At 56.5% G+C, this 22,226-nt stretch overlaps 1 protein-coding gene across 1 annotated transcript in view; it reads left to right on the forward strand.

Annotated features, from left to right (window-relative positions):
• The first annotated feature begins 1,220 nt into the window (after window positions 1-1,220).
• Window positions 1,221-22,226, forward strand: part of PODXL (podocalyxin like) — a 48,876-nt gene continuing 27,870 nt past the window's right edge. The window contains exon 1 of the mRNA XM_045793691.2: window positions 1,221-1,632. Coding sequence (XP_045649647.2) covers window positions 1,548-1,632 — 85 coding nt within the window. The 5' untranslated portion in view covers window positions 1,221-1,547. The remainder of the gene's footprint in view (window positions 1,633-22,226) is intronic.

Consider the following 22,226-nt stretch of genomic DNA (forward strand, 5'->3'; position numbering starts at 1 on the left):
CAAAACAACATAAAAAAAAAAACACACACCCAACAAAAAAGGGGATTCTTCTTTGTTCTTTCACGGGGTTAACTCGGTTTATGGAATTCAACTCCCACCCCCATCCTAAGTAGGCAGATTTCTCTCACTGTCACATCAAATGCCAGCCGCTTCATCCTGTGTTCTGGTCCTGGGTTAAGTGCTCGTCGCGTACTGTCTTAGTTAAATCTCATAGCAAGCCCCTGAGATTGGTGATGTGGTCCTTATATTACAGATGCGAAAAACTGAGGTACCGAGAGTAACTTGCCAGAGTCTTAACTACTAATTAGGTGGGCACAAACGAATTTGGAACCCAAATCGGGTTTGCCCCCAGAGCCCTAAATCTTTATTCTTTATACAGCAAGAATAAGGATAGTAGCTGATACTTGTTGAGCAATTAGTATTTGCCAGGCACTGGGTGCAAACTATTTCTCCAAACTACTCTCAGAGACAGGTATGCCACTTACCAGTTCCTGGGTCTTGAGCGAATTTCTTAACCTCTTTTTGACTTAATTCCCTGTCTGCAAAATGAGGCTAAAAATAGAGCTGTTGTGAAGAGTAAATGAAATAATATCGGTAAAGCCCTGAGAACACAGACGGGCACGTATTCTTCCCTCAAAAAGTCCTATTCTTTTTTAAAACCATCACCTCCATTTCACAGGTGAGGAACCTAGGCTTGGAAAGATGAAGCAACGAATTAGTCCAGACTGCCCAGCGCACACTCTGCAGCGCAGACCTGCTCGCAAGTGGTGCGGAAGGCGGGCCCGCCCGCAGGTGAGTTGCACCTGGCAGTCGGGAGACGTGCTTCTCTGGAGTTGCAGCACAACGCGCCGCAGCCCGGAGGCCTCGAAAGATCCTTGGCGAACACACAAGGCTGGGGGTCGCCTTGCTCCGGATTTGGGCGTGCGAGGGCCCTGGCGGGGTCGGGGGTGCCTCCGGATCCCCACCGAAGCACTGCGGGAGACACCTGTGCGCTGGGGCGGGCTCACCAGCGGGCGGGGGAGCGGTCCGGCGTCGGGAGCCCCCCGGCCGCCCCGAGCGCACACACACACTCACCACCCCGCCCGCCCGGGGGCCGCTCGCCCGGATCCCGCGGCCAGCCCGCGTTCCCCCGCCCGCCGCGCTCCAGGGCGGAGTTTCCTCCTCTGCTCATTGTTCCCGGCCCAGTGCCCGCCCCGCCCCGCCCCGCCCGGCCCCTCTGCAGCCTCCCGCGCGCTCCTGGGGGAGGAGGAGGGGGCGGGGGCCGGCGCGGACGGGACGGGAGTCGCCGCAGCCGCCGGCCGGGCCCAGCCGCGCAGACACAGCCCGCGCCGCAGCCACCCGCCGCTCCTCCGCCGACTGGCGCCGCGCCTCAGCCCAGCTCTGCCGCAGCGGCCGCGAGGAGGGGCCGCCGGAGCGCGACTCGGGAACCCCGGGTCACCGCCCGGCCGCCGGAGCCACAGCCAGGCCTCCCTGAGCGGCGCCCACGCTCTCGCCGTTCAGACGCTCGGACCCGCAGCCACCTGCTCCAGGCCCGAGGCCAGGACACGATGCGCTCCGCGCTCACGCGCTCCGCGCTGGGGCTCTCCGCGCTGCTGCTGCTCCTGCTGCCGCTGCGGTCGCTCTCCGAGGGAGGTGAGTGGTGGCCCGTGCTCCGCCGCGACCCCACCGTGCCGTTGCGCCCCCGGCCGGGCCGCACCTCGTGGCGGGACCCCGAGCAGCTCCTGAGCGCGCCTTGGGTTGGGGCCACACGCGGAGCCCTGACCTTGAACCATACACTCCGCTTCCAAACCGGAGAACACTGCAGGTGCCGGGCCCGCGCGCGAGTTGTCCCCGGTCTCCATGCCAATGGAGTGGGAGGTGGATTGTGGTGGGGCAAACAGTGGCGCGCCGGCCATGAATGGGTTTGCGGCCAAAGCGAGCGGGGACCTGGGGCACCGCGAGGCTCCACGCTTTTCCGGGACCCCCCAAGTCTGATCACTCTTTTTCTCGGTGTCGGAGGGAATGAGCAACGGTATTGTGTAGTCGTTGATTCCAGAAGCACGGCAGGCTGGAAGCTCCGAGGAAGTCTCTGAAGCAGGTGACAAGCCTCTGGTTACGGCTCACGCGGGCGATGTGCTCCGCATTTGCAGAGAGGTTTTTCCAAGCAGTGTGTGCGGTTCGGCTCACCTGAGCCTGTGCTGGGGCAGGTAAAAGGGTAGTAAGTGGATCTTCCGCAGTCTCCGAGTCACCTGGCTGTGTTGGAAACCTGTCTCCTATGCTACCAAAGAAAACAGTTCCCTTCTCGCACATGGCCAGGAAGGTGAGACCCAGCCGCTCTTGTAGAAACAGGAACTTGTCTCATGAAACAAGCTTGGGTGCACCTTGGAAAAAAACCCCATATTTTTTCTGAAGGTTAAATGTTACCCTTTTAGGGGGACAAAGGGGTGACCACAAACGCAGCCAAGCAGGTGTCCCATGACCGTAAGAACAGCGGGTCAGCCCCGGGAAAGAGATGCATTTCTTTGTGGCCCACCTGAGCACATGTCTGCGAGGAGAAAGAGTGGAGGTGGTGCTCCTACCCTGGGGCCAGGAGGCCTTTGGTGACAGCTCAGGGAGGGAAGGGACCCTGCTGCTGGCAGGCCCTGGCATCTGGGGCTGAACTCTTAGGGGCAGGGTAGGATAAAATGGCAGCACAGCCTCTTCTCTGCACCGCATGGAACCTTCGGTGGGAAGGGGCTGGTTTTCCGGGGGCAAGCAGGTGTGAGCATCCCACTGTGGGAGGCCCTGACACTCCAGCAGCTCGACCTAAAAGGAAAGGGCACTTTCACTGGGCAAAGGTGTGGTCCCAGAGGGTATGTTGTGGTGTGAAGACTGGTCTGAATGGCTCTGAGGATGACAGTCACCTCGCATTTGCACAACATGCAGGACTGAGAAGATGCTGGAGTGTAACCGTGCTCTCAGAGCAGCCAGACTTCAGCGTGGGTCTTGACATGCACCTTTTTGGAGAGGGCCTCTTAGCACCACCCAGAAGGGAGGTGGGCTGTGTCAGGAATGATAGGCTAGTTCCCCAGGAAAGCTAGGAGACTAGCTGCCCATGTGCCAGAGCCTAAAGAGACTGAGCTTTGAGGAGAGGCCAGGGGCTGTTCTGCACTAAGAGGTACTCCAGAGCCACCCATGGAAAAAGCTCCAAGCCCAACTCACTGCTGGCTTCAAGGCTGGGACTGCCTTCCCTAGCATCTGGGCATTGCCCAGAAACCACGCCACTTCCAGGAAGCCCTCCTCAAGCCTAGCACGGGGCATGGCATGTGGAAGGAGCTTGAGACATGGGAAACAAGTAAACAACAATGACCAGCACCGCCTTCCCATCCGCACCAGCAAGTCTCTTGGCCTGTGCAAGCCCCTAGTGCCCAATCCCTAAAATGCTGTTGTGATATATAATAAGGGATAAAGGTAAGTGTTTGGAAGCATGTAAAGCACAAGGGAGTCTCATTATTATTATTATTTGTATACCTTGAGGCAGAAAAAGCTGGGGGGTGCAGGCGTGATGTTCAGTGGCTGAGCTGATTTAAGACCTTTCTATAGGGGTCAGTAAGGATGGTGTAATCCCCCCAAACTGGTGGAATCCTGTGATTCAATTCTAAACAATAAGGGGTTATAGTGGAGTCTCCTTACAAAGGAATTACCCCACCCAGGTCTCCTACGGAGCTTACCTTTCAATATAGGCGGATCACGCAGCCTGAAGCGTAAGCAGCATTAAACCTAGGGGCCCGACCATTAGACAGACCTCTTTTCAGTACTTTTGGTTTGATGTTCGTTTGGTTGAACCATGTGGCCAATTGTACCTCTGAGCTCAGTTTCCTTATCTGTAAGACAGAATAAAAGAGAAGAGAGCACCTCTAGTTTCTCATTATGTAACATGTCTGGGGTTTTCTGCCCTGTGAGCTGCTGAAAGGACAGGCTGACTTGGACTATCGGGCCGATCAAGTCATTCCATGGGTGAATCCCAGGAAGGGAAAGGTGGCTCGGTGTGGTGGAAAACACTCAGACCTAGGGCCAGACACACCCGCGAGACTGTAGACAAAAGAGCGAACCTCTTGAGCCTCGGTTTCTTCGTCCATAAAATAATGACAAAGCTACCTTGGAGGTTGCTCTGAAGCTGTGAGAGAACATAGGGAATGAGTGCGCTGGACTCACGGTCAGAGCTCCATCAGTCCTCGCTGTGATGATGAATAAAGCATGCGTATTGAGAACTCAATGGGTCTAAGGCCGCTGAGCAGCAGGACTTTGCTAATGGTTGTGGGTAGCAGTTGATACGTAGTAGCAAAGGCTGAAGCTTTTGAGCCACAGGGTGGGGGTGAAGGAGGCTTGTGCAAAAACAGTGGTGAGATGTGGGTAGTGGTGAACTAGGCAAAGCTCCCTGAAGGAGGTGGGGGTTTTTACAGGGATTTTAAGGTAAAAAGGGTCAGTGTGGGGGCACCTGGGCGGCTCAGTCGGTTGAGCGTCCAACTCTTGGTTTGGGCTCAGATCATGATCTTGGGGTTGTGGGATCAAGCCCCGTGTTTGGCTCTGTGCTCCATGGGGACCGTGCTTGGGATTCTCCCTCTCCCTCTGAACCTCCCTGCTGTGTGCTCTCGCTCTCTCTCTCAAGTAAATAAATAAATAAATAAATAAATAAATAAATAAATAAATAAAAACAAATAAATAAATAAAGCTTAAAAAAGGGTAAGTGTGGGGTGGTGAGACCATTTCATAGGCTGCCTGGGGCTGAATGAATTGCAGGGTGGAGGGGAGACACAGGCTGGGGGTCATGATGCGGGTTCTTGAGATGGATTGAGCTGTGGGAAGGCTTTGGGGAGGAGGTGAGCTTTCAGAGCCCGGAGAGAAAGTTCCATGGGATGAGGTCAGGGGATGGTGGGTATTCCTAGCATGGTGCTGCTTGGGCATGGCTCTGAGGCAAGAGTGAGCAAGCTGTGAGGGGTTAGGAGCAGAGTGGTCTTAGCTGCTGGGAGAAGAGGAGGGGTAGGGGGTCACAGAGCTCCCAGGTGGCATCTCAGCCAGAACTTTGGGGGGTGGCCCCCCAAGGAGGGGGAGAAGAGGGGGGCTTGGCACTTGTCGGAAGGGGTGTCCTCCGGCAGTCACCAGGGCACAGAAGTGGGGACAGAGGCACCACATCTACCTTTTCCTGAGGCATCCATGTTTGAAGGGAAAGGAGGGGCTCCTGCTGGGTGGGGTTTGAGACCTCTGCCCTCTGGAAGCTGAGAGAGAAGGGGCCCCCCACACCTGGTTGGAATCCGTCTGCAGGGAAGATTAGAGATTTAATCCTGTCTGTGCTCAGGTATCATCTCTGCTGAGAAGCCTTGCCTGGTTTCTAGATGGAAGCAGATTACGTTTGGGTGTCTCTTCCGGCTGGGAGTCCCTCTAGGGCAGGGGCAGCAGCTGTCTCTACCTCCAGGGCCCCTTGCAGCAATGGGCACTGAGCAGTGGCTGGACATTTTATCTGCACTACTCACCTGAGGGGAATCAGCCCAGGCCCTGGTTTCGGGCTTGGGATCCCAGACCGGACCAGTGGCTGTTGTGACGACAGCTCGGCACTTAGCTCAAGGCCCTCCACTCCCCAGGAAAGTGGGAGGTACCCTCTGGACAGCTTACTGCACTTCTTAGGAAGGGGGTTGGGACTTAGGTGGTTCTCTCCTCATAAGAGCTTGCTTCTTCACATCAACCGTGTAGAGGCCCCAGGAGCCCTCTGCAAGCTTGCTGAATGGAAGCTGCATATTGGAGACAGAGGATGGCCCTCTTCTGCCCATCCCCTGCCCATCAGCCCCAGCATGAGCCCAAGCCCTAGCCCCAGCCCGCCTGGAAACTTCCCCACACCTAGAGTCCAGGGAGCTCTATCCTCAGCTCTGGGCTTGCTTCCTATTTGCGCCTGAGGGTATGACGCAGGGCTGGGAGCTCAGTTGGCAGTGTTTCCTGTCACATCCCATTCCCAGGAACACAGGTGAAGTTGCTCAGGGTCTCTCCTTGTCATGGGGATGTTAGAAGATCAAGGAGGTTGTGACTCTGGGCCACACAAGCCTCATGACGGTAGGTATTCCCTTACGGAAAGCCTTCGAAAGAATCTCCACAGAGGATACAAATACTGTTCCTATTTGCAGCAGCATTTACCGTTAGACCCCTTCAAGTAGGCTGTTCAGAATAGAAATCCGTTGGCCAAGGGTGATTTCCACACTGCTTCTAAATAACCCAGAAGATCATAGAACACAGAATTCTAGAGCTGGGAAGCCTTCTGAAACTCTTCTACACCCACTCATTTTGCAGATGAGGGAATGCAGACCGGGGAGTGGGGTTGCTTGCCCAAGTCCTAGTGACTCCCAGTGACGGTGCCCCAGGACAGGTGTGTGTGCGGGTCTGCGGCCATAGAACTAGACCACGCCTTTCTGTGCTAATTCTCTCCTGGGCACTGGGGAAATTCATTAAGACCCTTTTAAGAAAGGGTTTCATGATGGTGACAATGCTATACTGTGCCCAGACTCTCCCCATCCCTCCATCGTCAGGGTTGAGGCTTGGAGCTACTTTATCACTCGGAGTGAGGCTCTCCAAAGGCTGTCCCTACCATGTCCAAGTGCTGGCCACCATGTTGGTTACTCTGTACTGTCTATCTCCCATTGCCTGGGAGCCCCAGCCGTGACTACAGCCTCCAGCCAGAATCTGGAACACACGGTTGGTAGCAATGCTTGTTGGATGCCTGGTGCACACATTCGGCCCATCCCACATGCCCCCGCCCCAAGCCCTTGTACTGGCCCTGGGCTGTGGTCCCACCCTGTACCACTCTAGTGATGGCCAGCGCAGACCCCCAGCTTTGCTCAGCCTCCTGGCCACCCATCCTCCCTCTGTCCCCACCCCTTTCCCTGACAAACCACCACCACCCTCTCTTCCTTTGTAGCCTTATCCCCCTCGGGTCAGCCACCTCGAACTTCCCTATGGCCAGGGCGCTGGGTGGCACCCCGTCCGCCAATTGTCGTGGCCGGAAGGCTGTGTGCCTCGGCCCAGGGGGAAGAGAATTCTGAGGAATGGCTGACTGAGGCTTGCCAGGCAGCCCCAGGTTGGGATGCTGGGGGCCCTCCCAGAGCCAGGCCCCCGGAGACACATGGGCTGACCAGGAGCCCACAACCATCTCACCTGTACCTTTCAGCATAGAAAGGACAGTGGGGAAGCTAGGCCTGGTGAGGAGGGCACTTTGGACACCTCGGCCCCTTTCGTACCTGAAATTCACAGAGCTCTGTCCATGGGGTCCCTTGGTCCCCATCCAGGCCAATTCCCATGCTAACTTGCTTTGAACATGCTCGCTGAACCATAGTCTCCAGCCAAGATAGCACGAGGTTGTCTTGGGACAGCTTTTATCTCACAGACCATTCCAGAGAGGGGAAACTGAGGCACAGCACCAAACACTTGTAGTAGGTGACACAACTGGCTTTTCTCCCAAATACCCCCATGTCTCCCTCCCTCGTTTCTGTCCCCTGTTTGCTGGAAGGCCACCTTCTCAGAGAGGGCATCTGGGCTGCCTTGTATAACACACCCTCACTGCCTTATTCTGCATATTTTCCCCAAAGCACTCATCCCCCGGTATGTACTCATTTCTTTCTTCGTGTGTCTCTCCCCTGAGTAGACAAGTTCCATGAGGGCGAGGTCCTCTGTCCAGTGCTGTTGCTGCAACACCTGGAACAGGACCTAGGATATAGTAGATACTTTGTAACTGCTGAATGAACGAAGGAAGGAAGAAATGAAGGAACGAGTGAATGAATGAATGAATGAGTCAGTGGCGGGGCTGGTTTAGAACCCAGAGTCTTACATGCCAGTTCCGTGCTGTCCACTTCCAGAAGAAGAGAGGCAGGTGGCTGGCAGGGCTGGCCCTGGGCCCAGGAGGGATGGATGCCCGGGCATGAAGGGGAGCAGGACTCCTGGAGGCAGGAGTGCCACAGGATGGCGGCTTCTGGGCTTCCCCTACCCAGAGGACCGTCCGTTGAAGGTTAGGGCTGCTGGTGGTTAGAACTTGATTTGACTGCTCTTAGGCATTAGAAAATAGTGGACTGACCAAGATAGAAGTGTTCTCTCTCACATGACAGTCAGAGGGCTGGTACAGTGCGTCTGTCATCTTGAGCATGATGCCTCATGGTCCAAGATGGCTACTGGGGCTTCAGCTGTCAGGAGAAAGAACAAGAAGGCTGTGGCTCTTTTGAGGGTACCTGCCAGAAACCACCCACCACACTTCCAGTGACATTTGTTGAACAGAACTTGGTCCTGTGGCCACACCTAGCTGCAAGGGAAGCAGGGAAGCATACTTCCCTCAGGGAAGAGTAATTTTTATTTCAGACACCCATATGGCTAGCCCAAAATCAGTGGTTCAGTTATGGAGAAGTCATGGGGGGCGTCTGGGTGGCTCAGTGGGTTGGGCGTCCAACTCCTGGTTTCGGCTCAGGTCATGATCTCTCGGGGTCGCGGGATCGAGCCCCACATGGGGCCCCATGCTCAGCATGCAGTCTGTTTGTTGCTCTCCTTCCCCTTTTTTCCTCCTCCCTGCTGCTCCTCCTCTCCCCTGCTCATGTTCTCTCTCTTTCTAATAAATAAATAAAATCTTAAAAAAAAAAAAGTCACAAAGAATGGATGTTGGAGTAGGTCACTGGCAAATACTACCATAGACTCGGTCCCTGCAAACTGGGGATTTCTCTGCAGCTGCGCCCAGTCCTCAGCTTGCCAATCAGATCAACTGCTTCTGCACAAGGGGAACACAAGCACTTGTCCTTCATGGCCTATGGCTGTGCCCCCCCTTAGCTAAGCCAGTTTCAGCTTATCCCTTGTTTGCGGTGGCTCCAGTCTTTTGCTCTGCTGATGGAAGAGTTCCCTGTCAATGCACAAGGAAACCTGGCCACCTCCCACTAGGGCCCCTGAGCCTGGAGTTGCACCCATGAGCCGAGGTGCCCTGGGGACCACCCATGAGCCGAGCCTCCTCCGGGGTTGGCCCTGGGGGACCTGCTTCCCCTCACTGTCCTTGGAATGGGAAAGGAGTATTTATTTCTACACTGGATCCTCCCCTTTCCAGCTCAGCGGGGGCAAGTACAGGGTGGAGGGAGGCACCGTCTTAAGAGTTTGGTCCACGGAATCTCATGAGAGCCGCAGCTGGAGGCCAGTGGCTTTCACAAACCCGGGGGAGGTCCTCTGTGGGGCTGCCTTGGGGGGCCACCGAGAGGTTGGGGTACACCGAGAGGGGAAAGCTAAGAGGAGGCCAGTTTAGGGGGGACTCTTCATTCCCCCCCACTTTGGGCAGCTCTGCTTTTATCTGTTCTGAATGGTAGGTCTCCGCAGAAGAATTCCTTTGAGAAAAATTCTGCTGTCAAAGAGAAGAAAAATTGAAATCCTTGGCAGGAGGCCCCAGGCTTTGAAGTTAGAAGCCTGGATTTTAGTCTGAGCTTCGGGCCTCGCCAGCCTTGTGGTTTCACACTCGTTCCCGGGCCTCTGTTTCCCTAGCTGTAAACTAGGTTTAATGCCTTCCTCCACGAGTGAGGGGTAAAGACAATCGTATCGGTGTGCCGGACACAGAGGAAGCATCAGGACGTTTCGGTTTTCTTTTCTTTTGTTGTCTTTAGCTCTTGCCCCGCGTGAGGCGGATGAAAGGGAGCCAGCCGCCACCCCCTCCCCAGCTGGAGCATCCGGGCCAAGACTTTGCCCGTTTATTCGCTGGCCCACGGCCGGGTCACTCAGGGTGAGCGTGTCGTAGACCACGCTCGCCCAGGAGAGTGGGCTCAGCTAAGAGGGGCTGTGGTGGCCGGCACCACCCGCCACACGCACTCCTGGCTCCCACCTGGTGCCTTCTCTCCATGTCTCAGACGCACGGCCCTTCCCTCGAGGCTGCAAGGCAAGGCTTTTCTGAAGCCACCGAGACCCTGATCCTGCCAGCCCCCGGGGTCCTGCCCGTCACACTGGGAAGGTGGAGAGTAACATCCTACTGCTCTTTTTCTACTGAGGTCAGTACTCCTCCGGCCGCTGCGGCTCCTGCCGCCACGCAGGCCACAGATCTGAGTGTCACCCTGTAACTAGCTTCCTTCCTCCTCCCCCAGCCCTACCTGACTCCAGGGCCAGACTCACGGTGGCACCATCCAAGCCAGACAACAAAGCATGAGGGCATCTCTACACTTTCCCTGCTTCGGGAGGTTGCAATCCAGCAGCAAGTATAAACCAGGGAACCGAGTATCTCCTCCCAAAGACGAGAAGTGGGAAGAAGATAGGAACCACTCACAGAGCTGCATTTGGCTTTCTGCACAGTCATCCCCCTGGGGGGGGCATTGCCTCAGTTTACCCATATGGTAAATGAGGGCTAGCACCCTATTGTTTTTTTTTTTGTTTTGTTTTGTTTTTTTTTACCGTTTTTTGGAGGGTGGGGAGGGCTCCACGTTGGAGCCCAACACAGGGCTTGAAGTCATGACCTTGAGATCAAGACCTGAGCTGAGATCAAGAGTTGGACACTTAACTGACTGAGCCCCCCAGGCGCCTTTGTTTTTTTACTTTTATAACTCGTTAAAATGAGGTGTGTTTTCAAACTGTGCCTGAAGAGAACACCAGTAGTCCTTAAGGTATTAACAGGTACGCTCTAAGTAAATGTTTGATAAACGAATAGGAAGTTTTTCATGAATAAAACAGAAGCATGATCGAAAAAGTTTGGAAAAGGCTGCCTGCTCTTCCCTCACTTCTTGGAAAGTCAGTACCTATTATGATCTTAAGTGCTTCCAGATCTGAAAGGCCCCTTACTGCTTTTGCTTACCTCAGCATTCCCCAAACGCACTCGAATCATGGAAACTTTACCTTTTCTCCTCCATGAACATCTGTTGGGAAATACGGATGTAAAAGTAGAGGGACCACCTGTCCCGGTTTGTCCAGGACAGAGAGGTACCCGGGGGTGCGGGACTCTGTGCTGGAAGCCCCCCAGGAGCTGGACCAGGCGCGCAGGGCCGGGCGCAGGAGCCCCCTGAAGTGGAAATGCGGCTTTACAGCGCCCTCCTTCCTGCAGGGGTCGCAGGAAGCCACACGGAAGCTTGTGGCCAACAGAAAGGCCACCTGTGCCAGAGTCTGTAGGGACAGGTTTCACTCCAGGACCGCGGCCCCGTGTGGGTACTTAACAACGCTGTTGCTTCTCAGACGAAAGTTGAAGGCATTCTTAAGAAACCGGTGGGTGTGCGTAGTTTTGGCATTTGATCTTTCCACTCCGATGGGGGCACACGTGGCTTGCCGGGTGATTCTGGCGGCTCTTTCCCTGTGGTGCTCCGTCCTGCCCCTGCTGCTCTGAGTCCCTGTTCCTGACAGCACTGCGACTTCTGTTGTAAATTCAGTCTGAGGCTGTCATCCTGTCCCCCCCCCCCCGGGGGCTTGGAGAAGGGGGCCCCAGAGGATGTTCCCTCAGCTCACCTGAGATGGTGGTGCTTGGGGCTTTGCCCTCAGCCCTGGTTACACGCAGATCTCATCCACCTTCAGGCTGTCGTTCTTCTGGGCGTCAGGGAGCCGAAGGGTGGAAAGGGGGTGCCTCTTGTTTGGTGGAGTCACAAGCTTGCCTGTGCTTTCCAACTGGCACAGAGGGCATCCCCGCAGGGGCGGGGCGGGGAGCACCAGGTCCCCTTGCTCAGGCGGATGTAGCCCTGCACCCCAGCCCTAGGGGGCGCTGCTGAGCAGCCTGCACTTGCATGCAGCAGCCCTGTGCGGTCGGCGCAGTTCCCAGCACACGCCTTCTCCTGGCCAGGAAGGAGGGGTCCTCACACAGAGCTGCTTCTCACCCTGAGGTCCTCCTGGCTCCCGCTGCTCAGCGGCCACAGGGGGCCGAGGCACTAGAGAGCGGGTGCCGTCGACAGCTGGCTCCCGGGGAGAGGCAGGGTGGGAGCCTGTCCGCCGGCTCTCAGTCTCCCCTCGGCATCCCGGGGAAGTTGCACTTGGCTGGAAAAACACTGGCTTTACTCCCAGGCCCCGGGGAGAATCTGGAAGTCTGGTCCTGACCGCACACTATCACATCTCTGAGTTGCCTGGGTACTCTGGGGCAGTCACGTCAGCACACCAGCTCCGGCGGCCCTTGGGACCTCCTGTGAGGCCCTGGTGTGCACAAGCACTTACGTGTGCGTCTGTGTGTGGGGCTGATGGCAGGCATGGTGCACGTACCAGGAGGGTCCTGTGTGGTGGGTGGTGAATAAAGAGCAGGCAAAATAAGAAAATGGGTTTGCAAGAGAAAGAGGCTCCATCCACCCAGGGCCGGAGTCCTTGTGGGCCTCGGTGTTCCCATCTGTGGATGAGGGGCTGGCCCAGGAGGTCCTGAGGACCCTCCTGTTTAGTATTTCCCAGTGATCTGAAAGGCCTGACTTGCCTGATGATTTTGGTCCCAGAACTGGGAAAATAGCACTGGGTGCAAGCGTGTGGATGTATTCAGGAGGGCCGGAGGAGGGAGAGCTGCGGGGAGCTCCCTGGGGATGGCTGGAGGTTGGGTGAGCAAGGGTGTGTGCACAGGTTCATGGTGTCCTGGCAGTGGGAGCTCTCAGGGTCTTGCTGGCCTAGGCCCTCCTTCTTCTTCATCTCAGCTGCCTCTGTCCCTATCCAGGGGCAGGAGGGGAAGCAGGGGCTGGAACCAGGAGCATATGTGCCCCGCTGGATAGAGAGCCTGTTTTAGGAGCTGGACCACAACCTTCTAGAAACCGAAGAAGGTGGGACCCGGTGCCCAGAAGTCTGCCTCTTTCTCCCTCGCTGGGGTGGGGTAAAGTGATGTCATGGTCCCTCAGTTCTGATGTCATGAGTCAGGGGTGTGGAGGACAGTGAGGTCCGCATGGCTTCGAGAGCAGGGGATGTGCTCAGCCACCAGCCATGCAGGGCTGTGGATGCAGCCATATGGTGGCCCCCACTGCTCAGCAGCTCACTGCCTCTCGGGCCCCTGCTTCCCCGGCTGCTTCCCCAGCTGCGGGGTGCACATCAGCTCCTTTCCCGGCAGCATGTTCAGCATGATATTGTCACTGCAAAAGCGAAGTCCAGGCTGTCAGGGAAGATGAGAAAGCAACAGTCTCTGGGGCCAGTGTCTCTGAAGTCCTGGGGCCTTGCGTTAGGCCACACTCCAGAGGACTGCACCCACTTTCCAGGTGGGACATTTGAGGCGAGAGGACGGTGGTAAATTACCCAGTCTTGAGGTAAATCTGGGAGTCTTGAGGTTCCAACTAGCCTCTTTGGTTTGTTGTTGTTATTTTTATTTATTTATTTACTCTTTTGAGGCACAGAGCGAGCGAGTGGAGGAGGCGGGGGGCAGAGAGAGAGGGAGAGAGAGAATCTTAAGCAGGCTCCATGCCCAGCGCAGAGCCCGAAGCGGGGCTCGATCTCACGACCCTGAGCCAACATCAAGAGTTGGATGCTTAACTGACCGAGCCACCCAGGCGCCCCAGCCCCTTCCATTTTAGGTACGCCTTAGTGCTCTGGGCCCAGGAGTGGCCAGACAAACTTGGCCTTGCCGTCTGTATCCACCTTGCATGGTAGCCTGACTGGTAACACAATAGAGGGAAGAAAGAACGGGGGCATGGGAGCGCATGAGGCCATGGGATAGGAGGTGCTGCCTCCCCTGCTTCCACGCCTTTTGAAGCCCCAGGTCTGACTTTGGTACCAATCCTGTGTGACCTAAACAAACCTGACCCCCTTTCCTGACCTCAAAAAGCTTCAGAGGGAAACATGCCATTTTTCTGGAAGTTTCTTAACAGAAGAGCCCTGAAATCCGTGTGTGTGTGTGTGTGTGTGTGTGTGTGTGTGTGTGTGTATGTGTGTTTGCGCACCCCCACCTTCTGTTCTTCCTCTGATGTCATTAAGCCTCTTCGACTACTTTTCGGGGATGAATTTTCAGCTGTTTGGACACCTGGCTCCAACCAGGCTGGCTTGGGATTCTTGATTCACTTCCCTAGGCGGAGCCCATAGGAAACCAAGCTTCCTTGACTAGCTCTAACATCTCAAACACAGGGGGACAACTTGGCTTTGTTTAAAAGGAACGTGGCTTTTAACTCCCCCCCCCCTTGCAGGCCTTGGTGGGGGGCGGGGCAAGAGAGCTAGCCCTCAATTGTTTAGCTATATTCATTTATGTGGTTTGTTTCTTTTTAAGCAGTACCCCCACCAGACCCCCTACTCCCCACAGGCAAGCAGACCTTCTCTGTCCTTCAACACCAAAGAAGTCTAGATTTTGTGTTTGACAGGGTTTTTGTGCTTGACATGCTTCTTCCCCTACTTCTTAGGGCCGCGCAGTGAGTCTTGGGTGATGGAGTTTTGGCTTTATTTTTAACTTGCTTTGCAGAGTAAGTGGGGTTTCCAATAGGGAGCTAGCTCACTGAGTCTTGGCTTAGCTCCCCCGGCGCCAGCACACACGCATTTAGTATGGGGAACATGTACTAACGTGGATTATTCTGCAGCAAGAAGGATGCAGGTGTTATTCCTGGAAGGGGAGAATTCTGTCCAGGGCAGAAAAAAAAGTTTGGAAATTTGGAAGGCTCTGCTTGCTGCCTTAACCTTCAGCTTCCAGCAGGCGGAAACCGGTCATTCCCAGGGAAATTCACAAGCCCCGTCGCACAGAACTTTCTCATTCCACTCCCAGAGGCAACTGTCCCACCTTCTATGCGGGACTTCCCTCTGGCTTCTGGCCCTTGTTTGTTTTCAGCCCGGAGCGGCTACTGGTCCCTGGTGGAGGTCTCCAAGGGCAGTGGAGAAAACCGTACACATCTGGTTATTTTCACGGCTTCGGGACAGGGAAGGTGGCGTGGGAATGACAACGCGCTCCCTCGGAAAAATATTTACCAAGGTTGTTTTCGAACTGACCACTAAGGGAAGAGCTGGATGCCAAGTGTGTGCGTGCTTTGGCGGGAAGCCTGTGTGTGCCCGGGGGTTTAGAGAACAGTAGGTGTCCCCGGGGGAAGCGATGGGGTGCGGGCGTGTGTGAGCCCTGTGCAGTGGTTCGTTGTCATGGGAGCCCCGACTGATTCTGCTCCTGCCCGCGCCCCCCCCCAGCCCATCCCACCTGCTCTGCATGGAGCACGATGATGGGGCTGCCCCAGAGGGTGTGGGAGACACCAGCGGGATCACTCAGAAAGCTCTCAGTTCAGTGTCTGGCCCGTACGATAAGGCCTCGGTAAGTGCTAGATAAAAGCTCGAGTGATGTGATAAGCGGGTTCTGATGGGTGGGTTTGCAGAAAATGCCACCGCGTACGGAGAGAGGAAGCCCATACTTGTGCCCCATGGTCTCAGGCCTGATGAAGCCCAGCGGGCCCCACAGCGCTCTGCCCTGCTTTCCAGGCCTCTCCAGCGCACAGTAGGGTGTCAGCAAGGTTGCTAGCCTGGCTTCCCATCCCACCAGACCTGCCCCTCTGCAGACTTGGAGTATTTCAACATTTCCCCCCAAAGCTTACACATTTTTTGAAGTGTTCATTTTGTTCCAAGATAACTACTTCTGTCTCCCTGGAGTGACAAGGAGACCAAGGCCCCAGAGGCCTCAGACTCGACACAGGACCTGGGTCTCATACCGCAGAGCTCACTCCTCCCATTGTGGGGGCTTCATGTACGTCGCACAGGGGGTCCCATGAAAGACAGGCCAAAGGGCACTCTGTCTCGTCCCCAGGGTGCTGTCCTGTTGTCCCGACCTTTGCACGGGAGCCCTTCCTGGCACTGGCGGGGGGGTGAGCTCCACCGGCTGGGCATCTCCCCTGCCCGCTTGCACTCGGTTAGCAGCTCCCGGGCACGCTGCCTGGTCACACAGATCGGGATTCACATGGTCTGCAGCGGCTGAAGGGATTAGGAGGCCCTGGGAAGGGTATTGTTTTAAGGAGGTTAGACTGTCTTTCCAGCTCAGGAAGAGCCCAGCCCCATCCCCTCTCCTGGCCTGGCTGGCTGCCCGCACGTGAAGCGTGAAACACCTGCCCCAGACCTGCAGGGGTCAGCATGTGCGTGCTTCTCTCATGAGGAACAGCCATGGCAGGTGGCTCAGAGGCCAGCAGCAGGCCCAGGACTGGGACCTCTGAGTGGGCGGGGGCAGCTGGGCCTTGGGCAGAGGCGGGGCTGCAGTCTCTGGTGGCACAGTTGACTGAATTCCAAGCTCTCCTCTTACCTCTCTGCCTTCAGCCACAGAATTAGAATAATGAGTAATCCAAAGAATGTATTTAGAAGCTTTCTGCTGAGGAGCTCGGTCCTGTACAGGGTGGGGGTGGGGTTCCACCTTCTGACCCCCACTTGGAGAGCTTCTGATGAGGGTGGGATGCGGGTGTGCCCTCATCAGAAGAGACTGCAGAGGTCATTGGAGCCACCCCTCTGAGAATCGCATGCAGACTAAGGCCTCCTGAGGCCGGTCTTCTAGGGAAGGAGAGAGCAGAGCTGCTCTAGAGCCCCTGAAAGCCAGATAGGAGTGACAGCTAGCCAGCGCGGGCATGAGACTGGGATGCCCAGGCTGAGTGGAGTGGCCCACACGGGGAGGGCCGGAGAGTCCGTTGGGCGGGGCATGTGGGCACTGGATGGGGAGGCTCAGGACCTGGGGCCCGGGGCCAGCCCTGCTGGTGCCTCTCCTTCCCCACACATGGCGGGACTTGCAGCAACAGCCCTGTCCATGCAGCCCCATCTCCGCACGCCGCTGCGTGAGTGCAGACAGATTTTGCCGAAGGCATGAACTGCAGTGAGCTCGTGCCAAGTGGCCCTGTGCTGCGAGCCACCCTAACGCCCACCAGCAGTTGAGTGGGTGAGCACATCGTGGGATGTCCCCACGCGGGAGCAGTCCACAGCTGCAGGCCACGAGAAGGAGGAATCGTGCAAATAAATTGCCCAGGGCAAGAAGCCGGGCGCAGACGTCCATCGATAGTGACACAAAACTGGCCCATGATATTTAAGTCAGAAGAGGGCTTACCCTTGCGGATGGACAGTGGCTGGAAGGGAACAAGCCGGCTTCCAGGATTGGGCGTCCCGTTCTGCGATCTGGGGCCGGGGAGGGGGTGCTCCATCGACACCTGTGATGTGTGCAGTTCTCAGAATGTATATAATTCTTCACTGAAACACTGTTAAGATAAAGGAGAGGAGCTGTTCTCTGAGGGGCTCCTGACCCAACTCAGCAGCCCAAACCCCAGGCCCCAGACAGTGCGGGGGGTGGGGGCGGCCCAGGGAGAGAGGCTCTGCGGACCAGGAGCAACCAGCCCCGAGGAGAAGAGGAAGGGAACCAAGTTAGGTGCCCTGACCTGTGTGCCTGCTGGCTGCCTTCTGCCCTGGCCATTCCTGTGGGGGTCAGAGGGAGCCCAGCGCTAGGTGGCCACAAGCTCAGGAACACAGCAAGCACCTGCTGGGGGTGGGTGCTCTGCGGGCTCCGGGTGCGAGGGAACCCTGCCAGGGCAGGGCTTGCTCTTAGATCTTTTTCATTTATTCTTTCTCTTTTGTTTTTTGAGTAGGTAACAATTTAGGGGTTTTTTTTGGTAGCATGAGTTGCAAATGCTTTTTGCCAGTCTGCCATCATGTGGTTTGGGTTCTAATAGTCGGCTGGTACAAGTGGCTCTCATCGGCTTCTTTCGGGAAATCACAGCCTTGTGTCCACAGCTGGATAAAAACCTCGACGCCCAGCACCAGACCCAGGAGGCTCCCGTACATCAGGGGTCCGCAAAGTGCAGCTCAGCGCCTGTGCGTGTGACTGCAGTTGTCCTGGGACACAGCCACACCCGTGTGCTCACAGGCGGCCTGTGCTTGCTTTTCCGGCCACAGTGAGGTTGAGTAGCTGTGGAGAGAAAGCCTGCTAATAACCCGTTACACATTACTGTGTCACAGTGTCATTACTCTGCAAGTGGAGAGCGAGACCCAAGAGATTTAAGTGTGGCCCCTGGTCTTCCTCGGCGCCACAGCGGGCCCTGGAAAGAAAGCTGGTCCTCGGTCTGACTGTGCACCAAGCCCCCCAACCCCTCACTTTCTGTGGCATCGAACAGGTTACCTCTTCTCACCTCGGTTTATTCACAGAAACCGCTGGAGTTTTTCAGCATTAGGTGTCAATGCCGCATAAAAGGCCCCGGCCCACAGTGGGTGGTCAGTACATTTTAATACGCGAGTTCCCCGCCTTCTTCCAGGGGCAGACACTCCACCAGACTCTTTCCGTCTGTGCCCACACCCCTCAGGGTGGGATGGGGAAGGAGGCAGAAGGGATGTAGCTTTGGTTCACTGAGGAGGAGACCCAGGCCTGGGAGAGATGGGCACACCCTGCATCTCCCTGCTGGTCCCCTGCCCACTGGTGCCAGAGCCCAGCTGGCCCAAAGGGAGTCTTGGGCTGCCTGGCCTGTCTGTCTGTCTGGGGTTGCTGTCAGAGCAGAACTGGAGGCTGCCAGCAGAAAAGCCTCTTCCTCCCTCGCCCCTGCTCGCGCTCTCCCCCAGGCTTGTCTGAGGAGGTGAGGAAACACCTCCCAGAGCTGGGCCCCTGCCGGGCCTCAGGCTCTTCTTCCTTCCACAGGAAGATTCCAGGTCACCCTGACGCTGTCACCTAAGGGCCCACGCAGCACTGGGAAGCCTAGGAAGAGACCCGGTGGGTCTGAGGACGCCTTGTGTCCACCCTCCCCTGTGTCGAGGCCTTAGAGGGGTGAGCACCCCCAGAGGGTAACAGCGTGGCTCTGTAACAGGGAGTTGTGGCGCGGGCATGACTCCAGGCTCCCTTGCTAAAGGGCACTTTCTATGTGTACTCGCTGCTCTAAGTACTTAAAGGGATTTAGTTACTATTATTATGCTCCTCTTCACTTTGGACAGATGGAAGAACCGAGGAGCCTGGCGCACAACCCGTGTGTGGGGGGAACGGGGGCTTGGATCCAGGTGGTGGGGCTCCTAGGTGCGTGCTCTCAAGCACCCTGTACTGCTTTCGTGGGGGGAAGGAAGAGGGGCCACAGTGGGACCGAGCCGGGCTGTGTGTAGGCAGGAGCTGGATACCCTCGAGCTCTGGACCGCACTCCTGGTGCAGGGGACGGCAAAGAAGGGAGAACTGCTAGCTTGGGGAAGAAGAGGTGGGATGAAGTCCTGTGGCCGTGGTGCCTTCCCCTGCAGGGAGGAGTATACCCAAGTGAAGCCTGCCTTTCTCCATTGCGGAGAGACACCCACGCTGGACAGTGGCAGCCCTCTCCTGCCCAGCGAAACAGCCAGACAGGGCCCCACCCTGAGAGCGAGTGTCGGGCAGCCCAGCTGAAACAAGCTGATAAGGGCAGAACAATTCTAGATTTGAAGAATGCCCGGAATTATCTCCCCTGAGGGGGCAGCCCTGGGCCCCTCTGGGAGAGCCAGTGCCGAGGAGCCAGGCCTGATAACCCTTTGGGGTACTGTCCTGTTGTCTAGAGGCACCAAGAAGACAGGCTCATAGTGGGGCCGACAGAGCCATGGGGACCCCGGGGGAGGGGCAGGGAGGGTAGACCAGGACCTGTGGCCACACATGTCTGCCTGACCACTCAGCCGCAGTGAGCTGGTGAGGGCAGCCGGGACCCTGCCCTTCCCCAGACAGTTGGAGCAGCCCTTCCTGCCATTTCTAGTCTCATTACTAACTTCCACCCCCAGCCCCTTGTCTTAGTGTGGGCCGCTACAAGTGAGCCCAGGAGGCCTCAGCAACAGACATTTATTCCTCTCAGTTCTGGAGGCTGGGAAGTCCAAGATCAGGGTGGCAGCAGGGCTGGGTTGTGGTAAGGGCCCTTTTCCTGGCTTCTAGATGGCCACCTTTTATGTCCTTCCATGGCAAAGAGAGGCGAAGCTCTGGTCTTCCTCTTGTAAGGACACTCTTCTCACCCTCATAACCTCATCTAACTCTAATTGCCTCCCAGAGGCCTCCCAGTACCATCCCATTAGGGGGTAGGGCTTCAACCGATGACTTTGGTTGGGGGACACAGCCAGTCAGGCCATAGCACCCCTTATGCCAGGGAAGCTGACCAGATGCATTTCGGGGGCCCTCAGCCCAAGCAGCAGGCTGTTTGGAGGGGTATAGAGAACAGCCCCAGAGGTCATTATCCCGGTTTTTCAGATGGGGACCTGTGGCAGGCCGAAAAATACCACCCTACCTGCTCCTACCCCTCCAACCCCTGCAAAGAAAAAAAAAAAAAGGCACTTGGGATCCTCAAACCTGTGATTATCACCTTATTTGGACAAAGGGGTCTCTGCAGCTGTAATTAAGCTAAGGATCTCGAGGTGAGATGACCCGGCGGGCCCTAAATCCAATGGCAGTTTTCCTTGTAAGAGACACAGAGGAGAGGCGACAGGAGTGTGACCAGGAGGCAGAGATCGGCCCTAGAGGCTCAAGAGGCAGGGAAGGGTCTCCCTTGGAGCCTCCAGAGGGAGGGCAGGCCTGCCATACCTTGGCCTCTAGAACTGTGAAAGAATACATTTCACTTGTTTTAAGCCACCCAATTTGTGGGGATTTGCTATGGCAGCCAGAGGAAACTAACACAGGATCCAAGGCACAGAGAGGGTCTGGGCTTCCCCAGCGCCCAGTGCAGACCTGGGGAGAAGGCTGAAGCTGGTTGGTACCGGGCGAGAGGAGTCAGCCTCCCTCTTCCCCTCCCCGGGCTCCCAGCTCAGAGCTCTGACCTTTCCCAGCTGCTGTCCTCCGCCCACAAGCCCCTTGCTGATGCTGTTCACACAGGTCAGGCTTCCACACCTCCCCCACCCTCACCAACTCTTGTTTGGGACCTTCAGGTGGAGGGGGTGGGGTGGGGACCGGCTTTCTTAAAGCCATAGGGACAAGCATTTATAAGGGATGGGTATAGGACAGGTGAGCAGAACATCAGAGCAAACAGCATCCAATGATAGGACCCACACTGCGGCAGAGGGCAGAATCCAGAAAGACCTCTTGGGGAAAGTCAGTGAGTGCCAAGCTAAGTAGGAGGCAGGGAGGTGGCAGGGAAGGATGACCAGACAAGGCTGAGGAAGGGGACTTGTGAAGACCTGCGTGGAATGAGGGGTACACGGAAGCACAGAGGTGGGGACATAACATGGGGGCACACCAAGGAGAGCAAGGGAGTGAATGTGGTGCAGAGACAGGGCATCTGAGTTTGGGGCCTGCATCCTCCCAAAGCTCCCCATTTGGCCCACGTGGCTGTAATTCGCAGCTACCACCCAGGAGCCTGGCAGTAAGCAGACCAATCCCACATGGGCCGCAGGATTTGGGTCTGAGAGAGGTGGGCTCTAGCAGGCCAGGAGGGGCTCAGACTTCAACCAGGCTGCACGTGGGGTAGCATCAGGCTCCTGGGAGGGGAGAGGGTCAGGAAACAAGTGGCACAAACTGGAAAGTGAGTTTTGAGGTCAGTCTGTTCTTGGAAAGGGATGCCGAGAGCAAGGCCTCTGAAAGGGCTGTCGTCACAGCAAAAGCAGGCTTACCTATGTCATGCTTAGGAAAGTGCTTCTACCTTAGAAATCTTGTCCTTTTAACACATGGGCTTCTGGGGGGCCGAGGCCTTGGGGGATCAGAGGCAGAGCCAGGACCAGAAAGCTCAGATCTCTGGATTCCCAGTTTGCGTGCTTTCCTTTATCACACCAATCCGGGAAGACCCCAGCTGATCCCACCTGGTTTCTGCCATTTTATCCCCACCCCCACCCCCCAGCTTTTTCGGTGTTATTTCCCTGGAGATAAGTGTAGTTGGGGGTGATGAGCTGGTGGTAACAAAGGAAGGAGGGGTGGACACTGGTATCCAGGCTTGGCCCTCCCTCCCAGCTCACTGCCTTCCTGCCCTCCCTCCACACGCCCTCTTCCTGGGGCATTCTTTCCAGTTTCCTTTCCCGCTATTAATAGCCGCCAGTCACCCCAGGTCTGTCAGTAGCCAGGAATGGGAGGAAGCAGGCCCTCACCGAAGGCTGAGAGCAGTGTTCTCCTCTCCCCAGGGGAGAAGACAGGCCAAGCTTCTCCTCCCACTCCCCCTATGCAGACAGGCGTGCAAAGGAATGGCGCCTTGCTGGTGCATCCCCCAGCACCCGTTCGGGTCTTTCAGGACCGGATTCACGGTCTCTCCCGGTTGCTGTTACCTCTGACCTCTTCGACAGCTCCCCCGTCCCCCACTCCCCCGCCCCCCACTCCTCCCTCTCCTTCTCAATTCTGGGTGACCTCAGTACCCACTTGTATAAACAATGAGATACCCTGGCCTCCCATTTTTAGACCTTTTCCCATCTCCACTTCATTTGGTGACCCGTTTCACACCCTGAACGTGACCACTGCGCCAAACTGCACCACCTCTGAAATCTAA

This window comes from Ursus americanus, chromosome 3 (assembly GCF_024610735.1).
Source record: "Ursus americanus isolate L20-20 chromosome 3, mUrsAme1.1.p, whole genome shotgun sequence".
Taxonomy (NCBI): Eukaryota; Metazoa; Chordata; class Mammalia; order Carnivora; family Ursidae; genus Ursus; species Ursus americanus.